We start from the raw sequence: 27,124 nt of genomic DNA on the forward strand, positions 1-27,124 counted from the left end.
AACTTGGAACTTATTTCCATCCTCCCCCTGCAGATGAAACCTCAATTTTCGCATTTAACCAAGTTTAATTAAACTTGGGTAAATACTTTTTGGAATATACTTTTTGTGAAGGACTTTGATATAGTTGGCACCAAGGGCCCTGAATGTTAAATAAAACAAAGGAAATAGTTAGATAAATGAAGTCAACAGCTCTGAATGAAATGATGTGGGATCAGTGTTTTCACTGATTTCTAATTCCTGCATGAACTAGCTTACCAAAATCTTTTCTACACCCTGGTATATTTTTATTCTGCCCCCATCCTTAACCCCAATCTATATGCACTCAAGATGCCAAGCATGTATGTCCTGCCCAGTAGAGGTTTGCATTCACTTAATACTCGCTTCAGCACTGACCACTGGCTGTGAGCTTAACCCATAAAAACTGTAGCCTCTAACCTGTTGCTCCATAATTAGTACAAACTAAAGTGAGGAAGAAAGACAAACAGAAAAAGGGAAACTATGAACAGAAACGTGAACACCTAGGATTCCTGGCATGTTAAATGCTACAAGGCTGTTAGATGTTGCTTCTTATGCCAAGCCGAAATATTAAGAGCTAATAATCACACCCTATTTTAGAGCAACAGTGTCTTTGAAATACAGGGCATTTAACAAATATATATTTCTTTTCACGAATATTAACCCTAAAGATGCTCCTGAGATAAGATCGAGATTTTAAAAATGCATACTTTACAGAGAAATTGAGACCCTAGATGAACAGAAAGATAAAATTTAAAGAACAGATTTTCAAGTTCAAAAACATCCAACTCAATGCTCAACCATAAAGTTCACAATGTTTAGAGAGACGTAGTAGGATTCTGGGTGATAACCTTCAAGTAAAAGCTGTCAGTTCTTGCCTGGAATCTCATGGGTAATTTGACATATTCCCCATTCTATCTCAAGTCTACTGTTACTCAATGTGTCTTTAAAATGTTTTAATGAATAACCCTATCAAGCTATATTCCCTTTGTAAGCCCAATGTTTAACCCAATACCTGGCAGAGAGAACACATTTGCAGATAATAAAGCTGTACACAATGAACAAATGAAGTAATTTGTAAATATAAAGTACTAAAAAGTGCCAAACTCTTATTCAAAATCATATACCTATTTTTTTCTAAAGTTATAAAAATACAAACCTGAAGTATATTTTAAAAATCATTTATTAAGTTAGTTTGGGAGTTATTTTTATTCCCAATTCTATTTAAAAGATTGCATTTGGGGATAAGAGGAGTAAAGGAAAATTAATGTCAACTTTGGTTTTAAAATTTTTTATCCATTTTAACTTCTCCACCTATCATACAATAGACCATTTGCATGTTCAATGTTTTTTTTACAATTTTTAATTTAAATTCAATTTAGTCAACATATAGTGTATTATTAGTTTCAGAGCTAGAATTTGGTGATTCATCAGTTACATATAACACCCAGTGCTCATTATACCAAGTGCCCTTCATAATTCCCATCACTGAATTACCCCATCCCCCCACCTCCCCTCCAGCAACCCTGTTTGTTTCCTAGAGTTGAATCTCTTATGGTTTGCCTCCCTCTCTGTTTATCTTATTTTATTTTATTGCATGTTCAATGTTTAGAAGGCTTGTGTTTCTAGAAGACAATAGAAAGGGTGATCTACAAAGTCCCTTTGTCCTCTAAAACACCTATGATCTCTGGCCCACTTGATTGGAAACGCAGGTTGGAGGAGGACCTCCCTGCTTTGTCAGATCAGAGGCCAGAGCAAGCTGGCCAGGGATGTAATTAACAGGGTACATGAAGCCAGACAACGTACGTGGTGATGCTGGGGAGGAAATCCCGCAGGATGGTTCCCTTAGAAGTGGCTCTGAAAGGAAGGAAATCTCAGTTCTGAGGTCTAATTTGGCATAAGTCCTTTCTTTTGAATCACCAACCAGACCTGTCGCTGTGGTCAGTGTGAAGATGCAGAGACACCCTTGGGGAAGTTTCTGATGCTATGAAGTACACTCTGGCATCCAGAAGAAAGAAGAGCTAGCATTTGGCATAGACTAACATATGAGAGCATGACCAGAAAAGTACCAGAGTATGTATGCAGAGTTGATTTTAACTAAAGCAGAAGGAAATATGCTGCCTGGGATATCTGGTTCTTCACATTTTAATGAAGAATCTGTCAGGGTTTCTATTGTAAAGACCAACGTGTTTATAAGAAGCATCAATAATTTGTACCTTTGGATAGAGTTGCAGGTTCAGGATAAGTATGTATCAAGACTTGCTCTGAGCTTCACTGAGCTACCTGGCACACTTAAAGGTGACAGTCTCATACTGCCAACCCATATTTTAGGATACACTGTGTTAAATGAACAATCTGGCCACTCGCTAATTTCTTTTAGGAATATAATGCTTTAAAGCACAGAGCTCACAATTAGGTTTGCCAATTTGTTTTAATACCATGCTGATAAGAAATGTTTCAGTGAAACTTAAATATGTGGAGATTTAGGACCTTTGTGTTGAATCATTCAAATAGTTACTGGTGCCTCCTGTGAGCCAGGAGCATGTTTTAGGCGTTGGGAATCCAACAGTGAACACAACTGAAAACCCTTCCTCTTCAGGAGTTTTTTAAAAGCTGAGGTGCGGGGGCACCTGAGTGGCTCAGTTAGTTGACCATCTGACTCTTGATTTTGGCTGAGGTTATGATCTCAGGGTGGTGAGATGGAGCCATGAGCTGGGCTCTGTGCTGAGTGTGGAGCCTGCCTGGGATTTTCTCTCTCCCTCTCAAGCTCTCTTTCAAAAAACACCACCACCATCAACAACAACAACAACTTTATTTTTTAAGGATTGAAAAAAAAAGTTGAGGTGTGTGTGCATGTCCACCCATCACCATGTGCATGTACTCCTTTCTACAGAACGCCTTCCCATATTTAAAAGTTGTAGTCTTTGTCTAAGAGTTAGTTCAATTATCACATTAGAAATTCTTTCCAAACCTTCCTCCTGTAGCACAGATGTGGCCTCTTTTGTGGCTCTGCATTTCTACCATTACTCTCAGAATCCTTGGTTGCTCTTGTGTGCAAATTTGTCTGTCAGTAGACTGTGTTCCAGAAGGTCCAGGGACAGGGTCATTCATTTTTATATTCCCAGTGCCCAGCAGACTGACTACATTCTACAGCTAGGGCAGTGGTTCTCAAGCTTTAGCACTATCAGAAACATCTGGAGGGCTGCTTAAATCATAGATTGCTTGGCCCCACCTTCAGAGAAGAATGGGGAGGATGTTGAGAATTTGCATTTCTAATATGGCTCCATTGATGCCCACGCTGCTGAGCTAGGGTTCATTCACCCTTTGAGAATCACTCATTCGTACATTGTAGGTATTCAACAACAGTTGTGAGTTCAAATAATGAATGTCAACAATACGTAGGTAGAAAAACAGGCCTGACAATGTTTTACTTCCTCCTTCCAACTACAAGTTATGTTACAAAGCCCTACTTAGTTTACAGACCCCAGAAAAGGATCAGTTGTCTGGCCTCCCAACCATCTCCTATAATTGCAATAATGACAACTTTTATTGTACAATCTCTATGTGCCAGACACTGCTCTAAATGCTTACTGTGTGTCAATAATTTAACCTTTCAGGTAGGTCTTACTAGTACCTGTATTTTCATATATGGCAATAGTGGCACAGAACAGTTGGACAAAGTCACCAGCTAGAGAGTGACAGAGCCAGGATCTAAACCCGGAAGTCGATCCCCAGCAGTCATACTTAATTCTTACACTCTGCTGCATATTAATTACTAAAGGTACAGAGCAGTGAAATGGGAAGGGCGGCAGGAGTGGAAGCCAAAGCTGGGCTCCCCCTTTCTTGCCCATGTGAAATAAAGAGAGGGTGTGTGTGTGTGTGTGTGTGTGTGTGTGTGTGTGTGTGTGTCTGCGTCTGCATGGAGATGGAGAATTGGAAGGCAGGCAGAAGCAAGAAGAGGGAGGAGAAAGAAAGAGGAGGGGTGGGGAGAAACTTGATAAGTAGTAGTTGATGATGCAGCCTTTCTCAACTGGGGTTCCAGATTTGAGTCACAGAAAAGGAGCAATTACTTGAGTCACTATTTTCTCAACCCTGTCAAGGATGGTACCTAGCTAGTACTGCAGTAAATGGATCAGAAAGAGTTAATCCAACACACACAATGGATGTCTTAGGGCATTAGGACTTAATTCTCTAACCTGGCAGAGAAAGGCTGAATAGAAGCAGGATTGACTGTTATCAATCCATTCAATTTACAAACTGTTTGATTTGGAAAGAATCTGGGGGCCCAGTGGGTAAAATATTATGGGGCCAACCAAGACTCAGACAAATAAGTAACAATTCTTGATGGAGACACTGACTGTCTGTAAAATCATAGTTATCAACCTACAGTTAGAAAACAGATGGTGCGTTTTAAATCACTTCTCTAAGTGAGCTGACCTGTAAATTGTCATTAATGCACCAGGTCTTCACTTGCTCTGCTGTGTAATCAGCCTTTTATCTCCTACCAGGGAAATCCATTAGCCACAGGCGTCTCTACTATTCGTGTTTCCTCTCAGCTATTAAAACATTATTGTACTAAATAATTCACCCTTGGTGATTGGTCTTTGCTTTCATTAGTGCCATATTCAGGGAAAATATAAGAATAGATATTTACAGTTTACACTGTAGAATGATGAATGGTAAATCTCATCTGTGAGAAAATCAGGAAGAAGCCGCTTCAGATACAGAGTAGGATTTGTTCACTTCCTGCCCAATTTCTACCTTCTCGTCATGGTCTGCAGAGCCCAGCCCTGGGGAGAGGGAAAAAGAAGGGGGCTCACTTAACTATTGGCTCTAATTTTCTTGTACCCCTACACAGACATACTCATAAGTACCTGTCTCCTTTCTGTCACAGACAAGCATGCAGACAGAATAAGGGAGAGTGTCCCCAGGCCCCAATCTCCCAAATCCTTCTAGATTTCCATCTTTCCCCAGAAACTACAGTTCAGCTTTTCTTTCATTCCTGCTGCCCCTTCTCTCACAGGGAAACATGCAAACTACATTGATTACTTACACAAAATCAATGACTTAAATGTACGCTAGCTGACAGGCTCAATGTAAAAATGACTACGATTTTTATCAAAATTAAAATAGGATTGTTAAACAGCCTTATCGATTCAGCTGCATGTATAAAACTAAAATTGGGTTACTGTATGCAAGATAAATACTTAGCAGAGGAAATGAGCCTTTTTATATCTAGATGGCATTTTTCTTTCTTTGAGAAGTAAAGAATAAAATAGGCTTTTGCTAATTTTCAAAGATAAAAAAATTATGTAAAACATTTCTTTTTGTTATATGCTAATTTAAAACATAAGATTATCTTCCAATAACTGATGGAAATTCTGTGCAATTGTAAATTCTGGTTACTCAAACCACACAGGATGTTTGGTGAAATGTGCCCAGATAAACTGTAAATTGGCTTATCATAACCCAGAGAGAAAAAGCTATGGGGGGGATCCAAGGCTTGGAGGGCTGGAGAGAGAGATACTCAGAGGCATCTAGGAACAAACTTTGCTCCTAATTCCCTGACCACAGAATTTGGTCTTGTCGATCTGTTTGGTTCAGAAACCAAAGAGCCTACTATTGCCAGAAAATCCCTTAAGAAGAGCAGACATTTAAGTTCCCCCAGAAGAGTGCTCTAAGCTTGGGACCAAAAGACAAGAGTGGCATGAAGGAAGTGGTGTCCTTTTCACCTTGGCCAGACCCTATCTGCCCAGGGAGCACCAGCAGCAGCAGCTGGTGTTGGGGTGGAAACCAAAGGCCAAGGGAAAAGCCTTACTAGGGCAGTGCTGAATTCATCCAACGCTACTGCCTCCTTTCAGTTAAGTTTGAGAAGGCCCAGACAAGCAGTGCCATTGGCCCCTCTGGGTCGGCGATCCTGATAAGGGAGAAGGGGTTTATCAATGTCATTTCTGGAGTATTTGAAAATTGCTTATGAGGTGCTCCCCCTAGTCCATCATGGTTCCGTAGATCTAGGAGGAGTCCTGGTGCAACCATTTACAAAAGACTCCACAGATTATTTTGCTTTACAAAATTCTGTGTAAGAACCATTTCTAAGAGATTTACACATGCAGCCCAAAGAGAAGCTACTCTCAGGTTTAAGAGGAGGAGATTTGTCTTCACTTGCTTTAGGAACACTCTTGGGCACAAGGTGGAAATACTGGTTCAGTGTGAAGCAACTGGGGCAATCAAATGGATAGTTTCTCTTAAAGTGCTTTATGTTTGATCAATTTGTGCATCACCCACATGTGTGACCATCAATTATGCAACCATCGTTAGGAACATACTATAAAAAATAATCGGAGTATTGTACATGACACTAATGGCTATATGCATTGTTTCTGTTTATATTGATGGGATTAAAAGTGCAATAATTTTCTATCACAGATGGCCAATTACTAGGGAAACTAATGATGATTGTAGCCTCGAAAGCTGCCACTGATCGGTCTCCCCTACCCTGGCTCTCTCTCCTACATGAACTTTTGAACCATGTAGTCGGAACCGTGGAGGTTAGCAGTTAATTTTTTCCTCTAAGTTTCTCCTGAGTTCTTGGTTCTCGTTTACCCAAAGAAGCCGTAAGTTTCTTCAAGGCAATAATTATGCCTCCTTCTCTTTTGTCTTTCCTACGTTACCTAAAATATCCATGTTCAAGAAATAATAATTGAGTGCTGGTAGTCTGTCTTAAAAGAAACTGTGTCTCCTAAGAGGCATGCTTTGAAAGCATAACTTACAAAAGAACATTCAAGGGGACGCAGAACCTGGCTGAAAGTGCCTTGTGTTCTTTACTAGTTGCACAGCCTCCAATGAATTACAAACCTTCTTTGAATCGAAGTTTTCTCATATAAAGTGAGGACAATATGTCTAAAGGGAATAATGGGATTTTGTATGAAGTACAAATTATAGATACTTGATAAAAATTATTCTATCTCTCCCCTTATTTCCCCCTCTCCTCCCTGAAAAATACAGTTTCTTATATGGTGTGAAATTCGAGCCTTTTGAATTTAAGAACCATTGAAATGGAAAGTAACAGAAGAGACAGTCACATCAATGGAACATATATAGTTAGCTCAGAAACAGAGCCTAGTGTGCATGCATGTGAGTATACATCCATGTTTGTGCGTGTGCATGTGTGTATATATATATGTGTGCAATTATCATAATGCCTTATAAATATCTGCTTGAAGATAGACTGGACGGGCACCTGGGTGGCTCAGTTGTTTAAGCGTCTGCCTTTAGCTCACGTCATGATCTCAGGGTCCTGGGATGAAGCCCCACGTCAGGTTCCCTGACCCTAACCCCCACTCATGCTCTCTGTCTCTGAAATAAATAAACAAATAAAATCTTTAAAAAAAGAGAGATACAGAGAGGCCAGATTCCTAAGAAGTCAAGTCATATAAAATCAATTGATAGGATACTTACTTAAGGGGTGCTTACATGCTACCTAATGGTTAAGCATGTAGGTAAATGTTCATCAGATATCCTAAGGGTATTGATGTGATCATCCCCACATATGAAGGTGGTCTGATCTATGACTCTGAAGACATGACTTTCAGCAGTGGTCAAAGTTTGGACTCTGCATGTTTCCAGAGGCCTCAATGTTCAATGACTTTATGGCTAGGGTAGAAGCAAGGCCTTGATCTGTTGCATTTTAATGGCACAAGCTCAAGTATCACTAATCTTCTCCTGCTAAACATACTTATTTAAATACATTGGTAGTCTACAGACTCCTGGAATTTGAGACCATGAACGTGGTCTCTAATATACAGTTTCTATAGATCACAGCTGCTTTGAATTGGCTTTGTTCTGTGGTATGAGCCCAGTTATCCCCACCCTTAGTCTTAATTTTCAGAGGAAGTAAGAAAGAAGTTTACATTGTTTACTTTCATTCCCCAGAGTAAGCAAGATGTAGTTGGGAAGATGATGTTGGGCAGCAGCTGAGGAGGCTTCAGGGGAACAGGATTTCACAGAAGCAAGAGCTCCATACTGCCTGCTGGACTCTCCCACTATGGTTCACGTGGACTTCAAACCTGAACTGGCTGACCTCAGGGCCTAAGTGCTGACCTCAGCACTCTCCTCTTCATCTTAACTACCACACTATACTGTTCCAGCTTTAAAGTCTCTCTTCAGTATTCTCTATTACTTCCTGCTGAACAAAGCCTAGAATAATAGCTGGTAAACAACCACATCAAAGAAAGGAAAGACATGGCAAATTTTTAAGTGATTGTTAGACATAACAGAATCAGAGCCATGCATGTGAAAAAATCTGAAGTAAGCAGGAGATCCTTTGAGAAACATCAGAAGTTTCCATCTAACCTTCTCTTTTTCCTCAAATTAAGTTTCCTTTCAGGGACATGTGGGTGGCTCAGTTGGACCTGCCTTCAGCTCAGGTCATAATCCCATGGTCCTGTGATAGAGCCCTGCATCATCCCAGGCAGAGGGCAAGGGAGAAACAGACCCTTACCCTCTGCCTCTCCTCCCTGCTTGTGTTCTCTCTCTCTCTCTCTCAAATAAAATCTTTAAAAAAAGAAAAGAAAAAAAGTTTCCTTTCAGTACAAAATTCTTTATAACCTCGCTCCCTCTCTATTAAATGAAATATTTTCTATTTTAGTAATCTCCTTTGAAATATTTTGATACTTGTGATACTTATAATTTCTGGCTTAGATTTTAATTATCTATGTATATATTCTATTTTCTCTATTAAATAAATTCTTTGAGAGAAGGATCAATGTGAGATTGATCTTTGTAATATTCACAGTGCACAGTAGGCAAACACTGAATAAAAGAATGGATGTTTTGCTTAATATTATTGAAAAAAAAACTATAAATTCTTTTTCATAGCAAACACAAGGTAAGATTTTATGCATCAGGATGAGACCCCAACCTTCTAACTATTTATTTATTTATTTATTTATTTATTTATTTATTTATTTATTTATGAAAGAGAGAGAGAGAGAGAGAGAGGCAGAGACACAGGCAGAGGGAGAAGCAGGCTCCATGCAGGGAGCCCAATGCAGGACTCCATCCCCGGTCTCCAGGATCACACCCTGGGCTGAATGAAGCTGAGCCACCCGGGCTGCCCTAACCATCCATTTATCTTCTGAACCACTCTAATCATTCACTATTCACTCACCTTCCTATTCCCCTCCTTCTAACAAATATTTATTGAATATTTGGCATTGAAGATGAGTTAATGAATAAGGCATGCCTGGTTCCTGGCCTAGTAGAACTTCAAATCTAGTGGATGCTAACCACTTGTAACATTGTTTTGTAAGGAAAACTAATATGGGATTCTAAGTAATGAACATATAAGTGCAGTTTTTAAAGCTGGACAAGGGTTAATTTATCCTTATGATAGAACTCCATGGACTGGTGCATATCCACTGATTACATAAAGACAATAATTTCTGCCCCTGCCAATATCAGCAGTATATTATCAAGAAAACTGAGGTAGTATATCTAAAATCACTTCGAATCTTAGGAGCAAATGGTGGTATTTCAAGAAAAGCTTTACTGCTCTTACTGTCAGCCATGGTGAACCCTGGATTTATTTACATGTAAGATTATAAGATTATAGACTATAAATGATTATGGAATCTTACAGGTTTAAATTTTAAGACTCAGTTCATTATTTAGGTCTCGGCTCGCTGGACTATTGCTGCATCCCAGATAAGCATTTCTGCAGAATCATGACATTCTTCCTGGAATTATTTTCTGTTTTCCTTTTTAAAGTGTCAAATGTAAATAATCAGCACTTGTGTGATTCTTTATAGCTTACAGCATGCTTTCACATAAATTAACTCATTTCATCTTATCATAATCCTCATTTTACAGAGGAAAAAACTGAAGCTGAGAAGGATTAAGGAAAATCGACTGTTACACAACATTTTGGCTGCAAATTGAACCAAAATGTTATGCCTTCTCACCATACCATGCTACCTTTATACACACAGACTGTGAGGGAAAATGAAGCCAGTCCCGTCAAAGTGGCTTCATAATATAGGAATGTGTGCCTGAAGTTAGAGCATGTAACAAAAAGTAGTCCTAACACAACTCTTCGGATAGATGTATTCACTCATCCATCCATCTGAGATGTCATACAGTAAGAAATATATACATCCTGGCACAGAGCTTCCAAAACCTGTAACTTCCTGAGTCATAGGGGTGATAGGAAAATCTTTTACTACAATATTTGCATTTTGCCCCCAGTTCCTGGCGCAGAGGGTTCAGAGCCTTCCTGGATTGGTGAATGCATCCACATGCAGGGGGTTAGTACACCCCAAGCTGCTTGGGGACATAAGATCCTGCACTTGGGACCTTTCTAGACTTTGCCCTATGTACCTCTGCATCTGGCTTTTCATTTGTATTCTTTATGGTATCATTTATAATAATCTGGTAATAGCAAGTAAATGTTTCCCTGGGTTCTGTGAGCCATAATAGCAAATTATCAAACTGGGGAGGGGGTCATGGGATCCCCTGAGTTGAAGCCAAGTCAGAGAGAAGTGTGGGTACCCTGGAAATCCACTACTTACAGTTGGTGCTTGAAGTGGGAGGCTGTCTTGTGGGATTGAGCCCTTTCCCTTCTATGCTAACTCTGTGCAGTGTTAAAACTGTAGGACACCCATTTGGCATCTGCAGAAAAGTGGAGAATTGCTTGGTGTGGAAACATCATACATTTGGTGTCAGAAGTGCTCTGAGTACAGAAACATTTTCCTTTACAAATCATCCATTCAAAAAATGTTTTTGAGTGGCTTCCATGGATAGGCACTATTTTGGGCCTTTGGGGTTACAGCAGTGATCAAAGCAGACAAAGTATCTGCTTTTTGTGAGGCTTATGTTCTAGTTGGGAAGGCAGATAATAAACAGACTACCAAATGGTTAAGATGCCATGTGATAGTAAATGCTAAAAGGAACAACTGAGCATGATAGGTGGGGAGAGATTGGTGGATAGAGGGTATGTTGTTCCACACAAAATAGTTGGGAAAGGATTCTCTCCTAAAATGACATTTTATTGGAGACCAGAGATGAAAGTGAAGGAGAGAGCCATGTGGATATCTGAGAGGGAAATCCAGGTTGAGCTAGTGCCAAGTGCAAAGACTCAGGATGGTTCTTGGTGCTGCTAGAGCATCTCACTCTTTGCCCAATCCATTCACTCTCCCACAGAACTATTTCATATCTTTGCCTCATCAAATCTCCAATACCTCCTTGCCTTTTTTGGTCCTCCACCCTTAACTTCACTTGTCATTTCACTGGGAAAATATAAACAATATTAAGAGAACTTACACAAGCTCCTATAGTTACATGAACCAGTTTACTTGCATCTTTGCCCTGATACCATGCTTTCCTCCTATTACTATGAACTATCTGTGCTTAGGAGACCATGCTCTCCCTTTGTGATCTAAAGCTCACCCTCTTTCTCCCATTCAAGGATATGGGTCTAAAACTCCTCCCTTCTTTTTTTCTGTATGAATTGTTTCTTCTCTAACAATTAATCCATCAATACAAATACCCTAATAGTTTTCCCCACTTAAAAATAGATCCTATGTTAACTTTGTTGTTGTCCCATTTCTGCATCTTTTATACCAGAATGCCTCCAAAGAATTAATGATTATCACTGTCTTTAACTCTTTCTCATTCATTCTGGAACTTTAATCAGGTATTTACCTCCACAACTCTGCTGAAATAGCTTATTGTTAGGTCCCCAGTGATTTCCATTTGTTGAAATCAGTGGTTGATTCTCAGACTTCATTTTATCTGAACTATTACCACCATTTGAAGTAGTTAACCATTTCCTCTTTTGAAACACATCCTCTGCTAGCTTCTAGGACACCAAAATCTCTTGGTGTTCTTCCTAAGCAAACTGGATATCCTTGGTAGTCTTTGTGGAGTTCTTAATATTAGGATGCCCCAGAACACAGTCCACTAATATCTTTTCTTCTCTATTGTCTCTTGCTAGTCTCATTCTAATTTCTAATCCATTTCTAAGCTGACCTCTCCCAAATGTGTATCTCTTATCCAGACCTCTTCCCCTCCTATAGTCAACTGCTTACTTTTCTACTTGGATGTCTCAAAGGCATCTTCATCCAAGTATGTGCAATACTGAGCTTTTTATGAGTTCCTTTAGCCTGCTCAACCCTATGGTCTTCTCTATCTTAGTAAATGGTAACTCCATCCTTCCAGTTACACAGACTTAGTCATCCTTGTCTTTTCTGTTCCCTCATAACCTTTATTCAATCTTTCAGTTCTTTCAAGTTCTACTTCCCACCAGATTTACTCAACCACCTGGTCCAAGCTAAACCATCTCTTGCTATGATATTGCACTAGCTTTCTAATTGGTCTTCCTGGCTCCATCATTATCTCCAAAAAGCTATTTTCAACCCAGCATCCAGAATCATCCTTTGGAAAGGTATGCCAGAACATGCCATTCTCTTATCAAAACTCTTTTAATGATTTCCTGTCTCTCTCAAATTCAAGTTCAAATTCCTTAAAAGAGGACTTCAAGATCTTATATCATTTGGCCCCTGCTATGACTGTGACTTCAACTCTATTTACTCTCTTCCTTGCTCACTGCATTCTAGCCACACTGGCCTGCTCACTATTCCTTGTGGACACCATACACACTCTCAGGACTTTTCCACTTGCTATTCCTTCCACTTGGAATACTCTACCATCAGAAGGCATCAGAAGTCTCTCTTATCTCCTCTAGATCTTTGTTCAAACATCATTTTCTCAGTGAGTTCCACCCGACTGCCCTATTTAAAAGAGCCATTTTAACTCCTCTAACCCATTCTGGCACTTCTTATTCCCCTCCTTCATTTTATTTTTCTCTTTAGTATGTATCACTCATCTTATACATTATGTTTTTACTTATTTGTTGGTTGTTTCTTACTACTAGTATAACTTCCACAACAGCAAAGATGTACCTTTTTGCTCATTGCTATATCCTTGGCACCCAGCAAAGTGCCTGGCATATAGGAAGAACTCAATACTTACTACTGAATGAATGATGAATAAGTCTAAATAACTTTTTTGAGTAATTTTGCCATAAAACAGAGGACAGAGATGGAGGTGGGATAAGGTGAGATTTAATTTTTAAGATATGTAATATTACAGAATACATCGATGTTAATAGAAATGATTCAGCAGAGACAGAAAATTTGATAATATAGGAGAAAGAGGGAAATCTGTGTGAATCATATTGTTAAGTTGGCAATAAGAGATAATGCAACAGGAGGGACTGGCCTTACATGAGAGCAAAGAAACAGGAGAAAAGGCAAAGAATATAGATGCAGGTAAGTGAGATCTTATAAAATTTCTGATTGCTTCTAATTTCCTCATTGGCTAATTTCCTTTCTGTATCAGATGAGATGAAAAAGGAGAAGAGGAATCAGAAATTTGAGAAGCAAGAAGAAAGTATGAAATGGTTCTCTAGAGAGTAGAATGAGGATTAATTAGGGGATGGTAGTAGGATCACTAGGTGCACAGTTAATTGTCATGAATTTCAAATGAGACCAGTCAGCATGGTCGTGTGTGTTCCAGCCATGTTCAGGTACACAGGCAGGAAGGTACAGAGTTGGCTTTAAGCAGGGCTGGCACTTTGCTATGCAAATATGAAGCAGTAAGAAATGAATAAAGTTGCTGATGGTGTATGCGATACAATAATTATAATGACGGACCACGAGATCTTGACTAGGTAAGATGGGACGTGAGGGTAGAGTAGGTTAGAGGCTTTGTTAAGGTGGTAAGGAAAATAAACTGGCCATTCTAGCAAGTTTGAAGAATAGGTCACAAAGATAGGAGCTGTTGGTAACAGAAGACATATGAAAAGGAGTATGAAAGGATGCTGTTATCAGTAGTAATAAAGTCAAGTGTCTGTCTATAAGGGTGACTGGCTGAGATGAAGTGGAAGGCATTCTTAGTGGAGAAGAGACAAGAAGGCTCTTGACTCTTTGGCTCTTTAAAGGCCAGGGTATTAGGAAGATAAATTATGTGAATACTGAAAAATATAAAGAATTAATCTAAGTATACGAATAAAAAAGAAGACAATGGGGAGGTGCTAACATTTTTTGGACTCAGAGAGTGACCTAGAGTTCTACTGATAATTCCAGCAAGAAGGGGTAGCAGGTGATATGATATACACATATTGGCATAACTTTTAAAGGAATGAGAATATTTTATGGAGAAGGCACAGGAAATGATCTGGAATTGGTAATGAGGTGCAAGGAAGACAGCTTGCCCCACTTCAAGGCTCAGTGATATGAAAGACACCTGCGGCAGAAACTTGACTCAGGGGACAGGTTTCAGTTGGAGCAAGATGGTGAAGGGGGACATTCTGAGGAGAGGTCAAAAATACAGAGACCTGAAAATTCCATCAGTAAACAAGGCCTTTACTAGCTACTGCATCTGGACATTTAGAAATTTCCATTTTCAAGATATGATTTTAAAGAAACAATTCAATTTTCCAGGGTTGTATGTTTCCTCATCTTCTTTAACAAAATACCACAAACTGGGTGGCTTAAAAAACAAATCGATTGTTTCTCAGTTCCGGAAGCTATAAGTCTGAAATCAAGTAAGGCTGTGCTGCCTCTGAAGTCTATAGGGGAGAATCCCTCCTTCTCTCTTCCAGCTGTGATACCTGCTATCACTCTACTACCTGTCTCATCATGACTTGCCATTTCTCCCTCTGTGACTGACTCCTCTTCTTGTTAGGACACTAGGATTGGATTAAGCACCCAACCTGCACTAGTAGAACTTCATCTTAAATAATTATAACAGCAATGATCCTATTTTTAAATAAGGTCACATTCCGATGTAGTAGGGGTTAGAATTTCAACATAATTTTTTTTTGGAGGACACAAATCAACCCATAACGGGGGTGCTGATAAGAAAACATTACATCTTTTACAGAATGTGTTCCAATTTAAGTCGCTCAGATATTTGTCCTACTCAGTAAATGAAGCCCAGTAATTCAAGTGTTTAAGCAACGACCTTTATTTGTAGAATGCATGACAACCCTAATAGACAAAAAGTGTTCTATACTGTGCATGTGATTTAAGGTTATGTAACACAAACTTGTCTGTTAATGTCGTGTGATGACGTCATTGAACCTCTTGAGACAGCTTAGCTCAGAGGAGAAGCATTAAATTTTGAAGTTGAGGGTCTTGGGGTCTCTTTCACTCTTGTAGCTCCTTTATTTATTTATTTGTTTGTTTGTTTGTTTGTTTATTTATTTATTTAAATTTTATTTATATTCAATTTGCCAACATATAGTATAACACCCCAGTGCTCATCATATCACGTGCCCTCCTTAATGCCCATCACCCAGTTACCCCATCCCCCCACCCACCTCCCCTTCTGCAACCCCTTTGTTTCCCGGAGTTAGAGGAGTCTCTAATGGTTTATTTTGCTCTCTAATGGTTCCCCACTCAGTTTCCTTCCTTTCCCTTAGAGTCCCCTTTCACTATTTCTAATATTCCACAAATGAATGAAACCATATGATAATTATCTTTCTCCAATTGACTTATTTCACTCAGCATAATACCCTCCAGTTCCATCCACGTCAATGTAAATGGTAGGTATTCATCCTTTCTGATTATTTTAAAATGTTGAACCAACTAAAGCTACCAGCCTACGGGTCTAAGAATAGGGGAAAGCTTGCAACGGTGTGATGTCATAATGTTAATGAGCTGAGAACATTTCTTGTTATGGCTGGAAATGGGCAGGAGAAGGAGAAAAGAACTCGTGTGGTTCTGCAGTCATGAGCTGAAACAGGGTCTGAGAGATTCCAGTCTCTGAGATACTCAAAAGTGCTATCCTAGGTTTCAGCCCCATAGCTGTGGCTGTGGCTTCTCCCTAGCTTGTCTGAAGAGTCACATGAGTACAAGACGTCACTCTTCTGCAGCAGAGAAAACCTGCACTACAGAGCCATTTGTTGTGTTTTCCACCCGTCTTCTGACCCACTGCAAGTGGGGACCTCAGAAGGGCCTACATCCTGTGCCTGTTGTGAGTGGCTATCCCTCAGAAATCATGATCCAGGGTCTCGGAGAGAACGCGGAGGGGGTGATCCCAGTTCCTCACATCGAGTGAGCAGTTAGGCGCATACGAAGACTTTTCTTCCCAATGAATGCAAATCAATATTCACTGTATTAATGCAACTCACTGCGAATTCTGAATTGGTAGCATCCACATTAATTAGGTTTGTTATGCTGAGCGAAGTGATCTGATGATTTGACTCTTCTTAACCTTGTCAGCATGGAGCCAGCATTTCAAGATGGGATGGAGAAGCGGAGGTTTATTACTTGAAGGTAATGTCTTTCATGAAAGATGCAGAATCCAACTGTTTAGGAGGGCATCTCTCCCTCTCCACTTCCTGCACAGCTTGTAAGAAATGAAGTCCCTCACACTATTACTCTAATTGAATTCCAACTTGGGTAATTACACTATAATTAAATAAATTTTCCCTATAGTTTTAATTCACTGACAAATAGTGCTAGTCAAACAGCTACATTTCACTCCGAGAAATGATCCCCAACTCCATTTCAGTGATGAGTGGAATGATTTATATTTGGGAAATGTTGTGTATGAAAAATGCACAGTTCATAAAATATTTTAGGTATCATTCATGATTACATACGCTTTTCTCAGCATGAGATAATATTAATTTCTATTATAATCTTTCATCTAATTCCTCATATGCTCAGCACCAAAAGAAATAAGACAGTTAATTAGCAGTTCTTATTTTCAGAACAATTTTTGTTTAGTTAACCAGTAGCTGGTATTTTCTATTTCTGAAGCACATTTTATTATCCCTGGCAGACAACTGGATAGGTGTTATTGTTTCCCATTCTATAGATGGAAAAATTGAGGCAGCATTCCCCAGAATGAGGAAGCCAGTTACTACCAGCCTTGGAACTTAAGCTTTCCCGGGTCCCCTGGTCCAAGGCACTTGCTGTCAAACACTGGGTCACTAGCAATCACTTTAGTTTTACTAATGAGAAAAGAGCAAGCATATATCTGTGACCTATATCTCAGGTCATTAATTTGTAATAATTAATGACTTAACCAGGAGTCAGAGGCCTAATAACTGGGCTCTGATGCCATCCTTGGATCATGAGACCATAGAGATCCTTTGTGTCGACATGTTATTATTCTGTACAGTTCAACTGGAAGAACAGTTCAAACTATGATACAAATGGTAGCAAAAAGATTCAAATTTCAATTTTTATTCTAATGCCCTTTCTCAAAGGGTTGTAGATGGCTTTTAATAAAAGATAGTAAAGACAACATCAAAATACTCACAAAAAGCAGCAGTAGCAGGGGTGTTATAATGATGCCCTGAAAGAAATAAAAGAGACGATGATCATTTTATCAGCCTAGAAAGCAGGACACTTTCTTTGCCATTCTAAACTCTGATTCATGGAAATGTTGATCCTTCTCACTTCTGTTTAATAAAATCGAGGAGATAAAGACAGGGGAGCCCCAGTCTTGGGTCTTTAGAAAGCCTTAGCCTCTCTATCACAATTATTGTGTTTAGTATCATTGAAAGTACAACCACCAATCTTCCTTAAACTCGTCTGCCCTTTTTAAAACATAAGTTGCCTTCCGTGTTGCATATGTATCACTCGGGTGAAGCTGGCAAGCCTTCTCACTCCAAGACTTTCAACTCTAACTTGGATAAAGTGCCCCCTTTCAAGAGAAGACAGGTGGCTCAGTCCCAGTTGGGGTCCTCTCCTGAGCAAAGACCACGTCAGTTGTGATGAATGAGATGTCGTGATTTTGTAATGTGAACCGATCTCCCCTAGGAAATGAGCTGGGATCTCAAAACTCATTTTACTTGATTAGACTCCATGTCTCCATGGTGGAAGGCAAGTCTTTCATCTAATTCAGCCACATAGGAGCACCTCAGTCCCTCTGCCTCCCCTAGGCAGAAAGGAGCAAAAGATTTGTTTTCTGCAATGACAGGAAACAGTTTGAGGCTGTTGTCAATGAGGCAGGATACAAGCTTTTAGGTTTTTTGAAGGGAAATCTTTAAAACTAGGTGTTTGAGTTGGGAGTTAACATGACAGGTTTCAGTTTTAGAGCAGCAGATGATTATTCGCCCCTCTTACTTCTTCCTTTATCTCTCAACACTTCATTATGATTTCTACAAGAGAAGTGTTTCATATTTTTATTAATGAATTCTACTTGGAACTTTAAAATCCCAAAGAATCTGTGTGTGTATGTGTGTGTGTGTGTGTGTGTGTGTGTGTGTATTGCATGTGAGTGAGAGAGAAAGAGATAGAGACGATACTGTGCCCAGGATCTAGGAGTGGGACCACTTCACTACATTTGGGAAAAAGTCCTTTTGGTATTTATATGAAATCTTTTTGTCATTACAGTAACTAAATATTCTTTTGAATGTATCGCAAGAGGGACTGGTTACCTCATATGAACATTGCCACTCTGATTTTCTTAGACATATACCACATACAAAGATTCACACACGAGCTCGCTTTATTGTTAAATAATAGAATAAATGCTTCTTTCTTGTGCAAACTTTTGCAGTTGGCAGTAACGAATACAACACTTTAAGTGTTGTATTTTTAATCTGTTTATTAAAATATGTGTTGTGGTTTATCAACTCCACTGGGGTCTATGAAGCAGGTTCTCATCAGCACATTTAGGAGAGTTAAATGTGCAAAATGCCAAAGTAATTTTTAAGAGCTACAGTCCCTCAATGACATGGAATATATTCATACTTTAGGAGGAATTCCAAACTTCACAAGGCCATGTGGAAATGAAAATATCTGGCTGTTTCAGTCAATGTGGGAGTCACCTGATTTCAAGTCAATTTGTTTAAACATTTATTGAATGTCCATTTATATGCCAGCCACTGTTCCATTAATTAGAAGAATTAGTGGAAACAGATCTGGCAGAAAGGAAAACAAGGATAATCCAGTAAGAGGGAAGGGGATTCACAAAACTATACAAAGTTGAGCAGGGTGGGAAGAAAGTATGATGTGGAGGCATCAGAGACCAAGGGCCTCGTGGTCAGAAGAGGGAGTTTGGGGTTGATCCTATCAATAATGGCAAACTCCTGAAGAATGTCAAGTAAAGGTACGATGAGGTGGTAAATAATTTAGTATATGGAGAAAAAAATTGGTAAACTTAGCTTACAAGCTAACCAGTTTTACCTTTGTTATCTAATAATTCACCCACATCCAAATAAAAGAAAACAGAAACTTGTATTAATGTTAATTATGAAACATCAACAGCACTAATAGCACTTAATGAAAATAAGGTACAGTATCTTGCTAGGATAAGAATTTTCAACCAGAGGGAGGTTGAGCACTGTCACCACTCAGAGGACATTTGTCTTATATTAGAGGAGGTGAAGCCACACTGGTGTCTTACAGTACAGGGGAACCCATGCTCTTCCTAGTGACCGCTAATTTTCCTTTGCCATAGTAGAATACTAACAGTAGTAGTAATAGTATCAGGACTATTAATGGTATTTTGCTTCAGCAATTTTACGCAGCACATTTTAAAAATTGGCCCTCCCTTACTGAAGGCAGTAGGTTACATAATAGACCCATTTTATAGATGAGGAAATTGGCATTCAGAAAAGCCAAGCAAACTGCCCAGTCACACAGCAAATAAATGGCAAAGGCAAAACCTAGATTTGAGTCTGCTTTTGCCCAACTCCAAATCCAGAGCTGACTCCACTATGCCACTGGTCCTGGATGGCAGGTTTCAACAACCAGTGTAGTTTCTACAGAGTTCTGCTTTGGACATATATGTAGGGATTAGTTGCTGTATGATCTTGGTCTCAAGGTGATAACCAATTCGTTTTTTAAGATTTTTTAGTTATTCATGAAACACAGAGAGAGAGAGGCAGAGACACAGGCAGAGGGAGAAGCAGGTTCCCTGCAGGGAGCCCGATGCAGGACTTGATCCCAGGACCATGGGATCATGACCTGAGCCAAAGGCAGATGCTCAGCAACTGAGCTACCCAGGTGCCCCAGGTGATAACCAATTCTTAGAGATGACTTTGCTTTGGAAGGCAGAGCACTATTATCTGCAGGTTTTCCTGCCTGAATTTTCAAGTATATAGTTACCAACACACAATAGTTTCCTTGCAGTTCTTCCAAAGTCTTAATGATATTCATTCCTAAAATATTAAAAATTTCCTAGCAAATAGGATAAATTTTTTAATTCTGGATTCAAGATTCCTTTTTATTTTCTCAGAAATGTTTATTCAACTTCATTAACTAAGAATGAATTGTTATATAGTGCTAAAATCTGTTTTCCAACTGTATTAGGAAGTGAGTCAGTCACAATGTCATTAATCCTGACAAGAACACCACAAGCTTTAGTGAAGTCATTATAATAATTGTCAAAATATTACATAAAAGCCAACATTTATGAAGTGCTTATCTCACATCGATGATATGCTAAGGACTTCATGAATGTTATCTAATGAAACTCTCACAACACTATGAGGGAGGTAGATTTATTATCCCCATCTTGTACAGAAGGAAACTGAGTCTCAGAGATACCAAGGTAAGAAGAGGAATTCAATCTCTATCTCCCTGACTACACAGCCTGTGAGCCTGAACAGTGTAAATAAAATCTTTGCAGTCTTACCCTGTTTCCTCAGGGTTACATTTTAAGAGTAAACCTGAGAGAAGCTTCAAATCAGTATGTCTTTTTGATGACATGAAACAAATTGAGAAATCAGCCTTTGTGTGACATGGTTGATACATTTTTTTAAAGTCAGGTTTTTACAAATATCAATGGTAAAAAGCGTGGGCTGAAAATGTAAACTGTAACAGCAACAATCACTGGGAGCTGGAAAGTCAAATAAACATGTTTTTTTTCTCTTGGGTATATAGAAGGCTCAATTTGATTGTCTCTTTTCTCTTTCCCCAGTAAATCCTATGCAAATGGATAAAATCAAAGAGGTGGTGGATGAGCACTTCTAGCAGATGTTACCCCTCTGCTTGCAGATTCAAGGTCAAGACATAGTTTTAGCATCCTTGCAATTGGGATGCTGTGTTAAGCTTTCTGATTGCAACACCTGAAGAAGTCAAGTCACAAAGTGACTAACTTTGATTGGCTTTAAAAAACCTTCAGAAAAGCCATTTACACCTCTGATGTGAATGACTGGGTGATTATATTTCAATGGCTTTAGTGGGAAGGAAAAAAAAAGTGTGAAATCTCAGACGCAGAGATTTAGTAACTTGAAATACAAGCCAAGAAAAAGCCTCCAAAAAACAACAACAACACTGTAAATGCACCTCTCTGAGCAGTAATATTAGTTAAAAAGGCAAAACTTAAGTGGATTATTGGTTTTTTTTTTTTAAATAGAAAATGTTATCAAAAGGTTTTGCTGCAACAACTATTGTGATCACAAAGAAGCCAAAATTGACTTCTTAGGGTGTCTCTCTCTAGGATATTGAATTGTTAAGTTTTGGAAAAAGTGCTTTTTACTTTCTAATTAAAAGGCAGTGACTTAATTTTTACAGAATGACAGACACTCATCTGAAGTGTGACCCCTCTGTCTCCCTCACTTGCTCACCAGTGAGGTAAGGCAATGATGGCTGTGCTTTCGCCAGAGAACACACAGAGAGGCAATGTTCTTGTTCTGAAAGTACACACTGACCTGGATGAAGCTATTTCACAGTAAGGAAGTTGTCTTTTATAATTGATCCCAAACCAACTCTACTGTCACCCTGTCTTCTCCTTGGAGCAACATAAGGCACATCTCACCCCTTCTGCCTTGTAATGACCTTTTAACTGCTGCTGCTTTTAAGTAGTATAAATAAAATCTCTGCACTCTTCAACTATTTCCTCAAACTTACAATTTAAGAATAATGCAAAGGTGAGTATCTGGGTCCTCACACTAAGTCTTCTTCAGGCTAATAAATGGTCCTTAGCCATCCCCCCAAACCCGCCCCAACACTGTTTCCCTAGAGTAGGGTTCTGAGGCTCGTTTTAGACATAATTTCATTTCAGGTGAACCTAAGAGTCCATAGCACTCGCTTAATGACAACTGACCAAAACTTAGAGATGTCATCCTGGAGCACTGTCTACCAGGCCAATCAATCCAAGGATTATTTAATTACCTAGAAGGATATACCTTTGTTTGACTTCTATTTACTATTAATTTACATGCTAACTTACACCTTTTTACCCAGTAGATAAAGAAATAATTTCTGTCCAGTAGAAAAAACAACCACAAAAGTTATGATCTTATTACCCTGCATGTATTAGCCAGTTTTGTCCTCAACCTAGTGAAATATTTTGGTATTCTCTTCTGATGGACTATATAATCCCTATTTCTTTCTCTCTCTCTCTTTTTTTTTTTAAGTTTTATTTACTGGGGGTATTGTGGGGCGAGGGGCAGAGAAAATCCCAAGCTGACTTCCCAGTGAGTGTGTATCGCATCACTGCTGATGCGTGATTTGATTCCACAACCTGGAGATCATGGTCTGGGCTGAAACCAAGAGTCAGATGCTTAACTAATGGCGGTCCCCAGGTGTTCCTATAATCTCCATTTCAATAATCTCTTAGAAATCAACTTTACCTTCCTTTTGGTTCCCTAATTATTCAGTTATAAAATGTTTGATACTTGCTCATTCTATATTTTTAAGAAAGTCATGTTTTCAACTTTTGAAAATTCTACTTTGACAGCTCCTTTACTCTGAACTGTGCATTTATGTTAATGCAAAGATAGTGTTTTTTTATTTTTATTTTTTTAGTTTTTATTTAAAAAATTTTTTTTAAAAATTTATTTATGATAGTCACACAGAGAGAGAGAGAGAGAGAGAGAGAGGCAGAGACACAGGCAGAGGGAGAAGCAGGCTCCATACACCGGGAGCCTGACATTGGATTCGATCCCGGGTCTCCAGGATCATGCCCTGGGCCAAAGGCAGGCGCCAAACCGCTGTACCACCCAGAGATCCCAGTTTTTTTTTTTTAAAGGATTAATGCCAACTAAAACTCCCAGGTTGTTTTCACATTTTGTCCAATGCTCAGTACACAGTGATATCTTAAAAGGTTAGAGAGGAGCTTATTCTTCAAGAATGAAATCATGTTGAACCACTAGGTAATGAGAGAGATTGATGAAAATATCCTAAGCAATAAATTATAAAGTGGTGGTACGGGGAATTTTGGAGATATCTAAATTTAAACAAAATGGTCAGGATATATGGTATCCAGAGAATATGACTTGATAAACATGAATGTCAGAGTGAACAGTTGAGTAAACTTCATGAAGTAGAGAAAAAGGTTAAAGTGGTGGAATATTAAAAGGAGGGAGACTGATGAGGAGGCTGTTCAGTAATCCAGGCACGGGTGGATTTGAGCTAAGGTGATGGAAGCTTAGTGATAGAGACAGAGATATAACATTCCCAAGAAGTATTCAAAATGTAGATTGGTAGATTAATTAAATATTGAGGAAGGGGTGGTGATAAAAAGGAAGGAGGGAGAGTGTCTTAGGCTTCTAAATTAAGTGATTTGGGGCCAGATAGGGAGGTTGTAAAGCCAATTACTGAGCCATGGTAGATTTGGGATACAGATAAATTCTTCTTCAGGAAGATGATGAATCTGAGGTGTCTAAAGGGCCTCCAGTTAGAAACTCTTTAAGTAGCTGGATATATGGGACAGAAGCTCAAACTTGTGTGGACAGAGGAGTGAGTCCTCACCATACAGTTGGTGGCTTACTATTACAGTGAAGAAAAGAAATTAAGGAATACAGAATACCTATTGAAACTCAGAGGAGGCCTAGCAGAAAACATTTTCAATGTAATAACTAGTGTGGAAGTTAAGATGGATTGACAGCTAAGAAGGAAGAGGAGAGAGAGAAGAGAGAGAGAGAGAGAGAGAGAGAGAGAGAGAGAGATGGTTGCACACTCTTTCAAGAAATCTGGCTATCAAGAGGAAGAGAGAGGTAGAGCCATAACTTGAGGGGAATGGATATGAGGAAAAGGAAGTCTGTTGGTTTTGTTTTGTTGGTTTGCTTTGTTTCAGAAAGGAGAAACTTGAGGATTTCCAAAATTCATAAGAGTCAATGGGGGCAAGAGGAGTGGAGGTTTAGAAAAGAGAAGGGATTATACTTACTACCTTAGGGAGGCAGTGGGAAAGGAGTCCCAGTGGGAAAGGAGTCCCAGTGCACAGCTGCAGGGTTTAACTTCAGGAAGGAGGTGGGCTGACATCTTTTCATTGTAAAAGGGGAGAAAAGGATAGAGTAGGTACAGATGAAGACAAACTTGTGTTTGATGTCAGAAAATTGAAGGAACTTGCATTTAAGAGCTTCTATTTCCTATCTTAAGTAGAAGGTGAAGTGTTACTGAACGGAGGGAGAGATAGGTTCAGGCAGGGGGAAGTCAGTGATTGGGAACTCATGTGGATGGGTGTCTAAAATGATGAACGGCCTGGAATTTCATTATTCTGCGAAGGTAACAAGTTAGCCTGCCATGGTTTCATGGATGGTAACAAGTTAGTCCCGCCATGGTTCCATGGATGGAAACCATGGTTTCATGGTTCCATGGTTTCATGGAAGAAAACACAAGACTCGGGTCAGAGCCACAGGACCGTATCATTCCCAGGATAGCAAGCAGACTAATCAGTTCCCCTAGCCCTCGCGTCAAGCAGAGTGGTGTAAATGGGCTCAGATGGATGCCTGCAACTATGGTGGGTTGCATTAGAGAAAAGGAATACTGAGTTTAGGGAATCCAAACCTTTATAATGAAGCCATGCCTATCTTTTGCTCTAGAGGTGAATACTATCTTTATATTTCCAAGGCAGTAAGCAAATCTGCCATTTGCTCCAGAGGGAGATACTATTTCTATCTTTCAAAGCCATTCACTATAGAAACATCCCTGAGAAGAGAGTTGAGAACAAAGAGCCATCAGTGCCTCTGATGACAAGATGTACAGAAAATGTGAGAGATACATGGAGAATTTGTCTTCCAACAGAGGAAATGTCCAGCAGGCCAACCCAGCTGATATTGGTCATCTCAACATTTGAGCTATTAAGCTCATCATTCCTCCCTTCAAATATCATAACTTATTCAGGAGAATGATAATTAGATAATCACTTTTAAATGACCAGAAAAATCTCTCCAACATGACACTGATCCTCTAACATTCCTTGAACATTACGATTAAAATAAGTAAGAGTCTAACCAAGTGAATTGACTTCCAACTCATAATTCACTCTCTTTTTTCAAATTGGAGAATTTACTAAATGTATGTTTGAAATCTAGATCCTTGCTAGATTGAGCTGTGGTCTATGGGCCAGCAGCAATGGTCTCACATGGAAGCTTGTCAGGAATTGCTGAATCTCAGACCCCATCCCAGACCTACTGTACCATCATTGGTATTTTTAACAAGATCTCCAGAATACTTGTAGACACATTAAAATTCAAAAAGAACTGATTTAGTTCCAGAGCAGGGGTAGGTAAACTTTTTTTGAATAGGGCCAGATAACAATTATTTCAGTTTTTTTTAAAAGATTTTATTTATTCATTCATGAGAGAGAGAGAGAGAGACAGGAAGAGGGAGAAGCAGACTCTGTGCAGGGAGCCTGATGTAGGACTCAATCCCAGGTCTCCAAGATCAGGCCCTGGGTGGGCTGAAGGCTGTGCTAAACTGCTGAGCCACACGGGCTGCCCTATTTCAGGTTTTATTGGTCATACAGACTCTTACAATTACTCAACTGTACTATTGTAGCTGAAAAGCAGCTAAAGTCAATTAGTAAATAAATGGACATGGTCAAATTTGACCCAAGGGCTGTATTTTGAACTCCTGTTCTAAAGTGTTGTTTTGGATTAGCAGTTATATTTTAAAAAGAAATAAGTAAGTGTAATAAACTTTTAATAACTCGGGTTTATGGTGAACCAGTGGTGAACACTGGCTACCAAATATCATAGCATGTGCCTTAGTAACTGCTTACTCCATACTACTTAATTACCCATTCTTTAATTTTTCTCTAGACTGAAAACAAAATTACCAGCTAATAGTGTGTAAAATTTACTTTCTTCCCCTTTTTGATATTTGCAATGACATTTGCACATGCCCAACTGCTGATTCTACTCCTTTTCTTTATGATTTGTCAAAGACAGCAATTCAGCAATCTCAAATGTTAGTTTTCTCAGGACCCTATGAAGTAATTTGTCTGGATAAGAAGATAGAGTCTGCTAATCTTGGGCCTACTTTCCTTTTGCCAATATTTACTTTACCATTTCTAATCTGAAGATGAGGCTCTTTGCTAAAGATGATGGAAGCAAAGGGAAGGGCCAGGGGGGCAGGGGAGGATGAATGAATAGGAGGATGCCGGATGGTAGGCAGAATGTGTAGAGTTTAGGGTCCTAATATCCAGAGCTATATGAGAAAAATGGTAAACACAAGAACACAAAAGGGATATAAATTGTACATTACGAATTAGAATATAGAATTATATGTTAAAGCTGAAAAACAGTATTCAAACTCATGATTTTTGAAAAAGTAAATCTTTTTTCAGACTATGTAAACTCATAGACCTGTATTAAAACTATTAAATTGGCTTTTTCTAACTAGATTAAGAGTGATAAGGACAACCTGAAGTTCAATTAAAGCCAGAAGTGAGATGGATATGGGAATTTTCTGTATTTTTCAAGATTCTTTCTTCTAAGTTTACAGATTTAACATGCAATAAATAATTTCGCAAAGGAGCCTCCTCTTAAAAAAAAAGCTTATCTGTAGAGTATATATTGGACCAAAGAGGCAGCAAAAGGAAACTAAGTCAAGATTTTTCTTTGGCTGACATAAGGTTTCATAGCTGAGCGATGATTTGTCAAGGTTCAGCTTGGCCTGCAGGCCTCCACCATGGTCACACAGCTGTACTCTGGTGTGTTCTCTGGAAATACATGTAGCAGTCTACTAAGGATCATTAGCAGCCCAATAACATATACAAGAAGCACAACTCTCTTAAAAGGTCAAGATGATGGTCCCACATTACCCAATGGTCAGCCAAAGTGTCTGAATCTTATATACAGGAGCTGGTAGTTGCAGTGATACCAACTACTGGCGTCCTAACAAATTGGTCAACA

At 39.1% G+C, this 27,124-nt stretch overlaps 1 protein-coding gene and 1 long non-coding RNA gene across 17 annotated transcripts in view; one reads left to right on the forward strand and one right to left on the reverse strand.

The window, feature by feature from the left end:
- Window positions 1–27,124, reverse strand: part of SLC10A7 (solute carrier family 10 member 7) — a 243,037-nt gene that overhangs the window by 51,586 nt on the left and 164,327 nt on the right. For 10 of the 15 annotated variants that reach the window (XR_005370809.1, XR_005370812.1, XR_005370814.1 and 7 more), the window contains one exon: window positions 17,350–17,385. Coding sequence is in view for 8 of the 15 variants with exons in the window: in XM_038558933.1 (XP_038414861.1) it covers window positions 17,350–17,385 (36 nt within the window). In the remaining 7 variants the exon portion in view is untranslated. Of the gene's footprint in view, window positions 1–4,669; window positions 4,806–17,349; window positions 17,386–27,124 lie in introns of those variants that run through there. The other 5 variants (XR_005370808.1, XR_005370811.1, XM_038558939.1 and 2 more) reach the window with 4 other exon arrangements.
- Window positions 1,941–8,705, forward strand: LOC111090080. 2 transcript variants are annotated; one of them, XR_005370821.1, is made up of 3 exons: window positions 1,941–2,088; window positions 6,442–7,149; window positions 7,948–8,705. It is a non-coding gene; the product is annotated as an uncharacterized LOC111090080 (long non-coding RNA). The 2 variants fall into 2 exon arrangements; XR_005370822.1 differs by lacking the exon at window positions 1,941–2,088 and having other exon boundaries at window positions 4,017–6,563; window positions 7,021–7,149.

This window comes from Canis lupus, chromosome 15 (genome assembly GCF_011100685.1).
Source record: "Canis lupus familiaris isolate Mischka breed German Shepherd chromosome 15, alternate assembly UU_Cfam_GSD_1.0, whole genome shotgun sequence".
Taxonomy (NCBI): Eukaryota; Metazoa; Chordata; class Mammalia; order Carnivora; family Canidae; genus Canis; species Canis lupus.